At 37.0% G+C, this 14,326-nt stretch overlaps 1 protein-coding gene across 3 annotated transcripts in view; it reads left to right on the forward strand.

Moving 5' to 3' along the window:
* Window positions 1–14,326, forward strand: part of LOC145996562 (very long chain fatty acid elongase AAEL008004-like) — a 129,444-nt gene that overhangs the window by 73,879 nt on the left and 41,239 nt on the right. For all 3 annotated transcript variants that reach the window (XM_083133068.1, XM_083133062.1, XM_083133066.1), the window contains exon 3: window positions 638–828. In XM_083133068.1, coding sequence (XP_082989194.1) covers window positions 638–828 — 191 coding nt within the window. The remainder of the gene's footprint in view (window positions 1–637; window positions 829–14,326) is intronic.

Raw genomic sequence — 14,326 nt, forward strand, 5'->3', positions numbered from 1 at the left:
ACAATTGGGTGTGCTAAGTAGCTCAAATTCGTAATTGGTGTTCTTCAGATGTTCCTCATATTATCAACATAGGTTATTGTTTTATTATGAGTAAAGAGTTTAACCACAGATAAAGATATGTAATCAGATCTTCATCTAAGGCAGGAAAACCGATGCACGGACCTCCCACTGGGAACGCCCCCTCGCAAGAAGTTTCTAAATAATACGTCTAGAGGCGCTGAGAGGCACAACTCGAAATCTTGCTTCCACTTCTTCTATCTTTATCTGTGGTTTAACACTGAAAACATTTCTTCATTATGCTTAGAAAGTGTGTCTGCCAAATGTATTCTACTTCTGTGCTCTGTCCCAGGATTTTATGGAGCAATCGAACGAAAACGAGTCATCTGCGCAAATAGTGACTCGAAATGGTTCGACCAATGAACACGTGAGAGGGAAAGTGAGTGTATGGAGGGGTAAACTCAAGGATTTCTGGGTCAGAGTATAGGTATTCTTGTATGTATGAAGATCCATTTGGCCTAGTTATTACATAACTAGGCATGGTTATGGAATAGCAGAACATTAAAATACTTATGTAAATTTGTCTTCTTATAGTATTAAATTTACACATGCCATACAAGACAATCCCTTTCTTCTTCAGATCCACGAGTGGTTCATTGGACCATGATGAGCAGTCCACTCCCGACACTTTCTATCTGCCTCTTTTACGTGTACTTCGCCAAAGTTCTGGGACCAAAGTTGATGGAAAACAGGAAACCCTTCGATCTTCGCAACACACTTGTATTGTACAACTTTCTACAAACTGCCTTTAGTATATGGCTCTTCTGGGAGGTAAGTGTAATCGTATGTGAATATAGAGGTACATATAGTCAAGAATGAACAGAAAAAAATCCGGTAAGCGTCTTGACAAGGGCATAATTTATGGAGCAGAAATAATATTCTTGTGTTGTTTCTAATCTCATTTGTTCTGTAGTACGTCTTAGTACATATAACTAGGGATGTGAGGTTTTCACTTTATTTTTCCCTAAATTTCGATGTTATTTTTTATTGCAATTCTGTGTTATTTTTTGCGGTTTAAGGCAAAATTCGGTATTGTTAATTTAAAATAGGTGTTATTTTTGCAGGCGCTTTTACTGTTTCTTCTATGCTTAAGATTTCCACATTGCTTTAGTTCTGGAAAATTGAGACCGAGTTTAGCATTAATGACTCAAAAAAAATAATAATGCTTACCTTTGTGAGAAATGACAGAATTTCTTGCATTTGAAACCTATTTCATCTCATCGGCTACTAAGTATAAAATAAATACTAAACAGCCAAACTGCAATGAATTAATTAATGAAGCGTGACAATCCCTTTGAACTTTCACCAGCTAGGCTAGAAATGACAGAACTCATAGCGCTTCAGCCCTCTTTGAACAGAAGAAATGTTATCCCCAGTTTATATTGGATATTTTGCGGCGGTTTTCACGTTACAGTGCAAAATTGGGTCTTATTCTGGAAAATGCCATAATTCGCTTTATTTCGCGATTCCGAAACGCGGAAAATTTGCCTCCTTAACCTACCCAAATACATTTTAAACACTTTATTTTGCTTTCTCCAACTTTTCTATGTTATCGTTAAAACGAAAACTTCACGCCCCTACATGGTAGAGAGGGATCCATGAGTATTACCGTGCAAATTGTCCATCACCATGTTCGTGCACTTCATTTGACCCAATAAGAGCTTTAAGAATTAAAAGAAACTCAAAACAAGCTGATGACAACTTCTCCACCAGCATACATAAAAATCCATCTCTTAAAAACACAGGATGTAAGAGAGAAATGAATGAATATAGTCATGGACAATTTTCACGGTAATACTCATGGATCGATCCCACTGAACAGCTTTTAATCAAATTTCTCAAGCTTAGAACGCTTTTTCAATGGCGTAGTGGTGACGTCGTCGTCCATTCAGTACTTCTACTCCTCCTCATCTGAAGGCAAGAAATTAAAAGTTTTGAGATTTAAATATTGCGATGTAAAATAAGTGGACAGTGAAAGTTACTTAATTTTTAATGCTACTATTTCGGAGATAGTTCTGGGGGAGGGAGGGATTGCGTATAGTTGCACTACTTTGTATCAAGTCAGTTGGCGTTGGAAAGTTGATACTGAACATTGCTTCGCCCAAAGGAGTGTCTCAGTTTTGCGTCCAAATAGGTTGCGTAGCGGTTGCCTGAATCTTTGTGGAATTGTTTCTGTTTGCAATGCAACGTGCTTTAATTATAGCCTTTTCTTGAATATAATTGAGATTGTGAAAGTGGTCGATAGCTTTCGCAGTATCAAGATATGGTAACTTTTTTAAGCTCCGTGCCGATATCTTACACCCTGTATTTCGCAAACATTTCAAATATTTTCGTCAAATAAATAAGTTTCTTGTAACGAAGGGTGTTTCTAAATAGCGCGGAAGGTATTTTTTTTTAAGTCTACGGCTACGAAACTTACTTTATATATATATATATTGAAGTTCTTTACGTGCTGACTTTTCAGGGCTTCCATAATGGATTCATGACACAGGCGCACGTCCACACTTTTTCTTTTTCTTGTTATGATTGACTTGTGCAATGGGATAATTTGCGATATGTTATTTGTATGACGTATTGCCGGGTTGGAGATTTGGGACATTGGCATTGATTTGTGTGACAACGTTATCTTGTGGAAGATCGTGCACATTTCTCTTCGCAACTGCGGGCAAGAAAAGGGGAGGGTTGTATTTTCTGAATGACTTGTGGGATGGGATAATTTGCAACTTCTTATTTGTATGATGGTACGGAAAGGGGAGGGTAGCATTCTGTGGAAAAGACTTTTGACATACGACTGACTACTCTTTTGGACTTTCAAATTAACTTCGACCCGCAATTCAGCCTGCACTTGGGATAAAGAGGTAAGTTACCTTTTGAGGTTTAATTTCAGCCTTATTTCTTTGGTACCTAAATGTGTCTGTGCGAAAAATAGTATTGGGGGCAGGTGGCTCCGGCGAGTTTCTAACATACCTTCAAAAGGGACTCTATGTAGAAAGGCGGGACCGCGGTAGCGGTAGGAGGCGGTAAGTTAATTTCCCCAGGGGCGAAGCCCGGAATCTGTGGGAAACTTGAACACAGCAACCACCTCGCAACTTCAAACGGTTACATCTCAACTACAAACGGCTGTACAGTCGTAAATACTTATTTCCGCGCTCCAGAATTTTATTATTCTCAATTAGCAGCACATAATCTTCATAAAAAAAAAATCACTTGCGAAATCGAGGGTGTAAGATTTCGACACGGACCAGTTACATTTTGTTCATTTAAGGTATGTATGCATACGTGGATAGGTTAGGCAGGTCAGGTTTGGTGATGTTAGCATGTATTTCCCAAGGTGCTAATGCTGTCCATAGCAGCTCGTCTATAAAGTGCTTCTGATAAAACATCTCGATGGAAAGTGGTGTTAGTAAGTGGTGTATAATATGACCGGGTTTGAGGGATAGGATTACTAAATCTATCGGGTAGGTTTCACATGTAAGAAACAACCCAAGTAGTTTCCAACGTTCCTTACAGAACTTACATGGAATGATACTATTATTTATGACTAATGCAATGCAATGCATTTCGGTTAAGTTACAACCGAAAGTAGACTGTGGGAACTAGACGTAGTAACAGTTGTCCATAATGTTTTGGTATTCATGAACAGATCATGAGCATAACCAACGAAAGTGTCAATTCCACTTCCATTCTGAAAAATAATTCCTCTTAAGAATAGCAATGCATTTCGGTTAATTTCCGTTATGCTATTATTTATTCCAACCATCTCTACACGGCATGAATGTACGGTTTTATTTTTATAAACAAAAGATCATGGGGTAGCTACTTATCTCACTTTGTATAATGTCGTGGGAACGCTTCAGTTAGAACTGTTGACGTTGATCGTTGGAAACAAGCTAGGATTTGTGAACACGCATCAAAGCAGATCTGTTCCGAAGTTGACTTGATATTCGTGTCGCTCGTTGAAATTGCAATACGAAATCAAGATGATGCACCATACAAACTAAACATTACAATGTAGATCCAACATTATGTTGCTACAACTTGTGAATATTAAATATATCTTCCTAATTAGTACTGAAGCTAGAACGTCCATGTTACAGCGAAAGCAACATTTTCAGCATATATGCAAACTTTTTGTTCTCTATTTATTGCCTGAGACTGGAACAAACATTGTGAACACAAAACGTTTTCTTAAAACATGACCATGTAGTTGGAATGTCAAGGCGAGTTGCATTGCTGTATGGAAGTAAATGGAGCATTACGCAATACATTAGGTTGTTTTGTGTTTGCAACAATGGATTGTAACGAGAAAATCAACTTTCTTATTTCACGGTCTTGATTTTGAAAACAAGTTAACTTCGGCAATTCGACATGAAAACTATTAGTACCAATGCTGAACGTTATGCTTCGGTTGGAATGCCACTTGATAAGACATTTTTTTTTAAAAAAAAAATAGATTGAATTCAACATGAAACGATTCTTGATAAAGATTGCATGATTAAATATGTACGGTTCGTTACCGAGTACTTAAAGCGTGTAGGCATGTATACTTGTCAAATGGCCTTCATGTCTATATTTGAAATGCAATAAAATTGAGAACATCACTTGGATCGAAACTAACATGAAGTAACACGTTAAATATTCAAACGTAAATGTTTGATGGCTAAAATATAGAATTGCTTAAATGGTTGGTTTGAGGGAGCCGTCTCGGTGGGTCCCCATGTTGAGTTGCGACTCACGATGACCATCCAAGGTTCCAGAGTGGGGTCCTGGCCAAGACTGGTTCTTTTGGGTCTTCATCAATGTCATTGAATCATCATTCATCCTCATCGTCCCAGTTACCTAAAGTGGCAGAAAAGCGAAGTAAAGGAAAAATGCAATTACAAATTAAGTGTGGGGTTCATATGACGGACTCATGATCGTTGCACTTGGTGGGATGGTATGTATGACGTAGGTCGCGGCACTTTATTCCATTTCCGTGTTCCATTCATCCCTTTCTTATCTCCCCCTTGATAACGGTAAAAACAAGTCGCATTAAATAAATCAACATCAAAGACATGCATACGTTTACATCTCTATATTTACCTGAAAAAATAGTTACTATAAGGTAGACTTGGGGTTGCGTCTCAAGATCAAAGTTAGTCCTTCATATAAAGGTCATCCGTAACTACATGCATGACTAGTTTTATGGCGTTCCGGAAATGTTTTTGTGAATCTAGGAGCAGCTATTTGCAACAGGCGAGTCTAAGAAGCTGTAACCCTTCAGTGTGCTAGAATGTATTTACGTTATTAAGAACACGAACGCCTTGCAAGATGTTATTGCAAAGAAGTTTTCAAACTCTTAAAAGTTATTTTGTAAATCTAAGAAATCTCTAGGCGATTATTAGATACCATTTTTATTCTCAGCATTTTTTTAAAAATATGTTTTTAATTTAATTTTAATTTATTTCCTTATTTACAATATCGGCATTTACAAGAAGAATTTTTTCCCACTCATGAGTCATGACTCCACCATTTTTACATTGTGGAGAAAAGTGAAATGTGTTACAGTAAGTGTGGACCATCGTAAATACTATAATAATACTATATCCACACAAACACACACACATGCAAATACAACATTTTAAAAATCCTTGAAATACAGAGGAGCAAAAGTATGGATACAATCTGAAAAAATGTATAACTTTTTGGAATTCTCGAACACTGTTTAGGACAATCTTCGAGTATTATATTCGCAGTTTCCTAAATATTTCCATTTGTTGCACTAATTTTATGTTGCAAATCATGCGCTCAACCGTGAATTTACAAGGAATTCCAAATATATTTTTTTTTCTCCGAAACAAGAAGAATTGCACAGATTTCTTCTATTTTCTATCTTCTAACTTTACATCCTTTGTCCTCTTCACGTTGCGATAAATCTCGAGGTAGAAATAAGCGACGTTAAGAGAACCAGTAACAGGAAGGAACTAACAAATCTGGCGTGCAGCTATATTGGTCATATACATACGATGGAGATTTTATACATATTATGTCATTTCAATGTCAACATATTTAATTGATTGTTATAAGTGTCGATACGTAGTTTCAAGTAAGATTAGTACAGTCTTCTTGCAGAAATGTTGCAATAAAATTATTAAGAAAAATGCTTTTTTGTCCATGCGTGGTAGAAATTACGCAGACAACCATTGATAGAACAGAAGAACGCGTGATTTCAAGAAACGAGTGGACAAAGAGGATATATTTTTCAGAGAAGCTGCTTTTTAAAGCAAGTTATATTTTTCACTCAACATTTAAGCTTCTAGCATGTGAATATTTTCGTATCCATACTAATATTTCAATTATATTTCTTGGCACTGACGCGTAGTTTTCCTGTCTTTATCATCTCAAAATGTCTTTTATGTCTGCGCCAGTGGTTAAGTATGCTTAATCACCGATGCAGGCCCGAAGTCAGGATTTTATTTGGGGGGGGGAGGGGGGCTCATCCCTTATCAGCACAGACGTCGCCAGAAATATTTGTAGAGGGACAGGCCACTGTGGAAATTATGACAATAATTATTACCATGGTTATAATTGTTATTTTACAATAATAACTATTATAAGTTATTAAAAATAAACAAATTTTAATCCAAATTATATACATGAGAGACATTGCTACTTGAATATTCAACACAAATCTTGTCCATTATTTTCCTTACATTTTGTACAGTTAGTGTACTGAAATTCATAGTTATTGTTATTTTGTTACTAATTTTTACACATTCCGTTAAAAAAGGCTTTAAAAGTTAGGCCCAAATTTTACTCATAAAGATTATATTGTGTGACTTCTCACAAAGAAAACTATACATTTTGAGAGTTGTGGATCCATTTATTCTTTGAATTTAATGGTAGAATATAAAAATATAACCTGGTTCCTGTATTATACACTAAACATTTTTCGATCTAATGTTTAATCCCACTAAGGAAGTAAAATTAGTTATCACTATACACTATTTACATTAGATATTTGTAGGATTTCGGGAAGGGTTTCAGCCCCCTTAGTCTACGTGCCTGCACCAATGGCAATAGTAGTAAACTGTATTCTGCAGCAAAAAATTCCAGTATAATAACGAGTGAAAGCTAGTCCATTGTTCCGTTACTTTTATTATAAAAATAATGATTTACAATTCCTTGATCTACTTAATGCATTACTCCCACGCTTTTCCAGTCGCGTGTGTCTGGGATGTGAAGCATTCTGACGAATAGCATTCATTTACGCAAAAAGCATGCCCAATCCCAAGTAAAACATTCAGGCGTAGCTTCGTGGGAACAGAAAACCTGACATTCACTTGCAAAACACGGGGCACATGGTTCATTTTAATGGTTACCATAAAACCCAGATGAAAGTAGATATGAAGAGCAGTGAGGTGAATGTTTGCCCGTTTCTTTGAAATATGGTATTAAGAGTTTGAAGCCTTGATCTGATTCTATCTTGTTTCTCCGTTCCATTTTTAATGGATGTTTGAAGGTGTTTCAGTAGTTACCAACCAGCCTTGTACTTCTTGTAGTCTATGGTTCTAGAGGTAACTTCTAGGGGGGATTGTAACCAGTCCGATGTAGAAATCTGTCTCGTAGCATTCGAATCTGATTAACCGAATCCGAAATTTTAGGAATTATGCAGGATGCGAACCTTGGATCTGGTGTCCGATTCTCGAACCTTGGATTTGGTGTGAATTCCATTCTACAATGTCTTTAGGGCTGGATTTTTGCGTATGCTGGTGCAGTTGTCACTAGTTTGTTCAATTGTTGAAGCTCGCATTGCCTAAAACAAGCCGATATACAATTTTCTTCGTAATATTTGTGCATCCCACTCTGCAAAGAGCAAAAAAGTGGAAAGAAGGAAATGTCAGTGAGGTTCATGAGGCACATATACACCTACAGTCATATATTTTCCAAATAAAACACGATGCTAATGGACAACTACGCACAGCGAGCTAGAACGGATTTGTAACATCAAGGGCAATGTTATACGGCCACAGACTGGCACAGTTCCATCACAGTTGCACTCTGTGGCAATATACTCCGCGTTTTCCTTTGTTGCATGTGCGCAAGTTCAAAGGTTAACACATTCGAAGAATTAGCATGTGCAAGGTATCATAAACCTCCATAAGTTTATTGCCTATATTGTTATTTAATTTGACTGTAAAATTTAAAAGGTATAGTTAAATTGAGAAAGATATTACACCTGCTTCTAAATCTGATATTGTGAGGTATCCGAAGATCAAGGGCAGCATGGGATTTCCGGGTAAATTAGTTTCAGAGGTCACCACAGCCTATACAGGCGTAAGTATTTTATTAAAGAGTAGCAACTAGGTTGGGCTTTCATATAAGCAGTCATCTTGCATGTCTTGAAAGGTAGAACATTTCAACAGCGAAGTTCAAGGAAATGCAGCATGCGGGTAAGCTATTAGCAAACCGCAATATGATTGTGCAGTCCTATCATGAATGCATACGGTCGGCCTGTACACCCTAATTATCTTATGCAATGTACGTAATGTGTTAGAAGTGAAAAAGATGCGAGTTAAGACTTATTGTTACTATAATCCACGATGTGATCAGGTGAGCACAAGAACGAGTCGCTTGTAATTTGTATGACAGACTAACTCTGACTTGACTCTTATTTTCTGTTTCTATATTGAATTACTGATGATGTTAAGATATACATTACAGCAAATATACTAGTGTCCAAAATTAAAGCAACAAAGAGAAATCCTTTCTTCGTGTGATTTTTTTGGTGATACATTTGCCAAGTTTTACCTGTTGCTATCGTGATTTTTTTTGTTGATAAATCCTGGCAGGGGTCCCCACACAGGGGTTTTATGCAAAGGATGCGCCATCGAGATTTTTTGGGTGGTTTTTTCACTTCAAATAATATAAAATTCAACATTTATATCTTTTCCAAAATATATGTAAAAATTTTACACCTTAAATGCACCATATTTAGTCCATTAGATGAAGAAATGAAAGTGTTTAGGGCATTATCGAAAGGGGGGGGGGATATCGAACTCATACATATTAGGCCTTAATTGACTCGTGTGTTCTGAGGGGGATTCTGAATTAAACTTTGGGGGGACAGTATCCAACTCTAGGTCTTAGATTATGGCGAGTACTTTAGTTAGCGGGGGATTGAGCATTAAATTGAGGGGGTATCCAATTCTTGTGTATTACTATTGTCTTAGACTGTTGCAGAAATTCTGGTGTGGAGACTGAGAATTATTTTTTTGGAGGAGGCAATATCTACTCTTCAATATTAACACTAAGTCTAAAATTGGCATGGAAATTTTGGTGGTAAAATCGAGTATGAAATTTAAAGGGGGAGATAGAAAGCTCTTGATAAAGTGTTAAATCTTAGATTGTCAAGGGATTTCTGTAGTGGAGAGTGAGTTCGAACATTACATTTTGGAGACTGTATTTAGCGATAAGGCATCCTTACGTTTTTGACCCCGAATGTGCCAAAGAAGAAGCTGGAAAAAGAGAAGACTAAATATCTCTGGATCGTAAGAAAGTATTGACACTCCAATAAATTAATATTCTTCAAAGCCTGCAAAGAAATGGATGTAAAAATTTTCTTGCTTGCTTCGCTCGCAATAATTTGTTGCTACGATGTGTGTTTGGCGCTTTAATGAGGTGAATATGAAGTTTTTATACTAAAGCTGCATTAAAGACAAGCGATATTCTCGATTGATTGATTGATTTGGTGCTTTGAGTCCACTTTATGCACTCTAAGGCTAATCGGGACTGAACCTACAGTTTAAAGTGGGATCCACACGATATTCTCGATTATGATGAACGATTTTAGGTGTGGTCTTGAGTGATGGCACCCCTGTTTAGGGAGGAGGGGCAGATCAAATATAATGTTCAGTAAAGCTAAGAAAAATGTTACTTTTGGTAGATACGCTGTCTTAATTAAATATTTTGTGGGAATTACGATATGGTTTAAGGGAGAGAATGATATGATTTGGGGGAAACGCATGACATGATTTTGGGGGGGATGCGCCATTGTCCTTGGGGGGGGATGGGCACTCCTTAATCCTGGCACATTAAGGTTAGTTTATTTTCTATCTTAAACCAGTTGTCTATGACATCATAAATATTACTATCACCTGATCGTATTATGTGGTCAAATGGACACACGGGAAAGAATTTCCGTTTGTTGCTTTAATTTTCGACACTAGTGTATATTGTCGATTTGATGTTCAGTTGTCCAAAATAGAGGAATCTGCGAGGCTTGTAATGAAGCAGTATTCTGCAATGTTTCGAATGCGGGCTTGTTGGTTATAAGTAATATTATTTGATTTTTTAAATAGTAATTGGAACCAACTAACTTAACGTTTAGATTATGTTACTTCTCACTCCGTCTTACAAAATTACTGTAACAACCAGTGCCAGAAAGAAAACAACATTAGCATTGCAATAAAATGTAAAAGACAATCTTCATTCTTTACGGTTAACATGCGATTGTATAAACTAAAAATAAATAATTGATTCCAAAGGTCTTTCATTTCAATCAAGAACTGCTGCAACTAGACCTTACTGTTTTGGGAACACTTATGACATCACCTCTTCACCTTTGCAAGAAATTGAATACGCGTAATTCTGTGTGCACAATTTGGGGCACTTCTTCATTCTTTAGAGTTAACATGCTATTATATAAACTTGAATTGGTTGGAAATGTCTTTCATTTTATTGAAGAACTGCTGTAACTGTACCTTACTGCTTCGAGAACGCTTGTGACATCACCTCTCTCGCCTTGGCTAGAGGTTGAATAGGCATATTTCTGTGTGCAAGGGGAATGTACAATTTGGAGCACTTAACTATTACTTGTCAGTATGTTGTTGGTTTTCTTTCACTGTACGTCGTTTCGAGTAATGGCGACCTTTACAGTGAAACAAGTCCCACACAGACAAGTGAACATACATTCTGACTGCAAAGCTCTCATTGTTTTGAGTAATAGGCAAGGCTTCACGAAGAACACTGGGTACGTAAGTGTAACGAGTTGTTTGATTAGCATCTCGGCGTGGCATTTAGCAAGAAAAGATCAGACGAAGTCCAGGTCTGCAAAAAGACGCCCAATCGGTGAATGCGTTCTCAGAACGTCTTGTCTCCTTTTCGTGCTAACTGGTTTTGTCCATGGTCGGCGACTTGTCGCATGGTCATTAACACGTTCCCGTACGTTTCCTGCTTGGGTATTCGGGTAGGAAGATAAGCGGGAATATTCAGGGCTTTGCGTTACGTAATGTTTGGCTTTGTCTTGTCGTTCTGAAGCAGCGAAAAGAAAGTAAGTGTATGTGTGCTTGTGATACCGAGAATCACTGAAGAGCCAACTCTTGAACAATAGAGATAAATAACGGCAGAAGTTCAACTTTCAGGAGAATAGTAAAATTTTATAGACCGTTAATAATAGTGATAACTATTGCTTGTTAATGATTGATTGTAAAAGGGTTACTAATTATCATCATCATTAAAGTTTACAGTTAATCCATAATATATTAAACAATCTCATTGTGGATGTGTACACCTATTAACAACAACATTATTATTGTTAATTGTGTTTATTGTAGTAGTGCATTCATATTTGTATTTTCAAACTTGTGTGAAGATATGTATAATTTTTCACTTTTTGAGGCTACACACGATTAATTATTGCCAATGACTGTATATTTTCCCACATAAAATTCTGAAACCTGCTTAGGTTATGAAAAAATGACACTATTGCAATTGAAAAATATGTGACCATCCATTACAATGAACCAAGTAATATAATGAAATGTAAATTACTGAAGTATTTTTAATTAATGCAAAATGTTTATTAAAACATTTGGAGGGGTTTGGATCCGTTAAACCCTTCCCTTATAAAGGATCATGGAGGAAGATTTAGAGAAAGGGATAGAGAAAGAAGAATGTGTGTATCTGCCTGTCGGAAACATTTTAAATTTTAATATGAATCTATATTCGAATCAATATTAGGGATGGTACCAAGACTCAGTTTGTTAGTAACGGCGTTACTTCACCTGTGTTTCCTGGACAAATTCCAAACTAGAAGATTTATTGTCAGGACGGAACATGCTTTGATGTGTTGCCTTAAACTTCTCCATGTAAAATTGCACTGGAAAAACATGAACAGATTGATTGATTTGGTTTATTTTACTTCGCTTTTCTGCCACTTTTGGTTAATCGCGAATATGAACACCTATGCCCAGGCCGGGATTCGAACTCTGAAACCCTGGGGTCGTAGCGTGCTGTGCTAATCACTCCATCACCAGGTCGGTTTTGTGATATTTGTGTAGTTGTTACTTTTTAAAAAGTAAATTGCCTAATTCTAAAAACTAGACATCCTTCGTGACTTGTCGAGACGAAATTGAGAACGAGAGAACACTAGTAAAATCGAAATTTGATGTCCCACCCGCTTGATCTTGTTGGAGACTTTCGTATGGTATTTAAAAAATTACGTAAACCAAATTTACTTTACTATGCTATCTCTTCAGGCATACCACACAGATATCTAATTATTTATAGATATTATAGTAATTGCAAATTCATCTGTGACAATTGTGAACATGTGCTACCTGGTTGCATATATTCAGGAAAACAATTTTGATAGGGTTCGTAGAGTCGAAACGACTCTGCCGAGTATCATTCGAGAAGCTGATATATATATATATAATGTAGAATTAACAACATTGTCTCATTCGCTATGTCAGCTGGTGAAACCTCAGTAACAATAACGGCCTGTTAGGTGGCAACACTGTCGACGTTAGCCAAGGAAGTTATCGGGTCTGTAGGAAACTCTTGCCTGGCGCTACTGCACTACTTTCTCGTGGTGGGCAGATTATGTTTCGTTATCCGATTCTTCTGTCTCTTTTTCCAAGTTTCCAGAACCCATGGTGCTTTGCGCGCATACAAAAGAAGCAGAATTGAAAGTGAAAGTGGATGCACTTTTTACCTTTAGTCAACCGTACACACAGACAGGTATGATTATGTTCGATGTGACGTTGATGTTGTAGCCGGGTTTATGGGATCCCTTGATTAGTTATATCTTGGATGCATGATATTAGGAGGCATTTCCTTGGGCAAGTTTTCTCTTGCCGAAGTTATAACGTCTGCGTTTTTTTTTTATCATTTGTTTACTTCCTTGCCATGACCTGCCTGAGTTGAGGAGTAGTGTGTTGTGCAGCAACTTCTATATTCTCTCGTAACATGGCGAATACAGGGTGTTTCTAAAGTTTTGTCACGTTGATTTAAAGCCTTAGGATGTTGTCACTGTAGGGAAAGGATTATTACTTTTCCGAAGAAGACTCAACATATGCAATAACTACTTACTGAATACATCACGGATGGCTGACAGGGAAGGGGGGGGGGCGAGTCAGACCCGTCCGTCGATCCCTCTTCCCCGGAAATTTATCGTTCATTTCATCCCAAAATACCAGAAAGCTTGCATTTATTTTTTATTACAAAACAAAAGTTACAGCTTTCATAAACATCTCAAAACATTAAAATCACGGCACGCAACTAATTGAAAATGGCCTCCAGATCCAAATGCAAGGCTAAAAAAAAATTACAATATCAGTTTTGAACACTTAAAGGACATGGGAATAAGTTGTTAATTTTTTTTTTTTTTTAAAGTGGCAAGGCCATGAATTATAATTCAAAATTGGTCGAAATGGTGTGGAATGACAATGCTACGCTAGTTCCGAAAGCATGCTAACTAGAAATACGAAATTTGGTGGGTTGAATGAACCGTTAATTTTGTACATAATGAGATATGAATATTCTTGAACGGCCTATGCAGTTGTCCATTCTAGTCAACAATAGATACATATGCATTTTTCAGAAAGATATAATGTCGGAACCTTCGATAGTGAGATTGTGAGTCGACCACACAACAAGCTCGACCACAACCAGGGTTATTAAAAGTCCAAGACCAATAAATTCTAATGGGTTCTTTTGGTTTTACGCTGAAGAACCGGAATCTTTTTTCTCGCACAATTTTAATTCGGTACAAGTGGCGTATTGTTTCATTGAAAAAAGGTTACTGCAGCGTATTTAAATTGATCCGGAAAAAAAAGGTGGCTGGATCGTGTTTAAAATGATCCTCAAGAAAGGTTGCTGGACCGAATATAAATTCAGCCGGAAAATAGGTTCCTGGGCATAATTTAAATTCAGCCGGAAAATAGGTTCCTGGACCGAATTTAAATTGATCCAGAAAAAAGGTCCGTGGGTCGTATTTAAATTGATC

The sequence above is a fragment of the Lepisma saccharinum genome, chromosome 1, assembly GCF_977018435.1.
Source record: "Lepisma saccharinum chromosome 1, izLepSacc3.1, whole genome shotgun sequence".
In the NCBI taxonomy this organism is placed as follows: Eukaryota; Metazoa; Arthropoda; class Insecta; order Zygentoma; family Lepismatidae; genus Lepisma; species Lepisma saccharinum.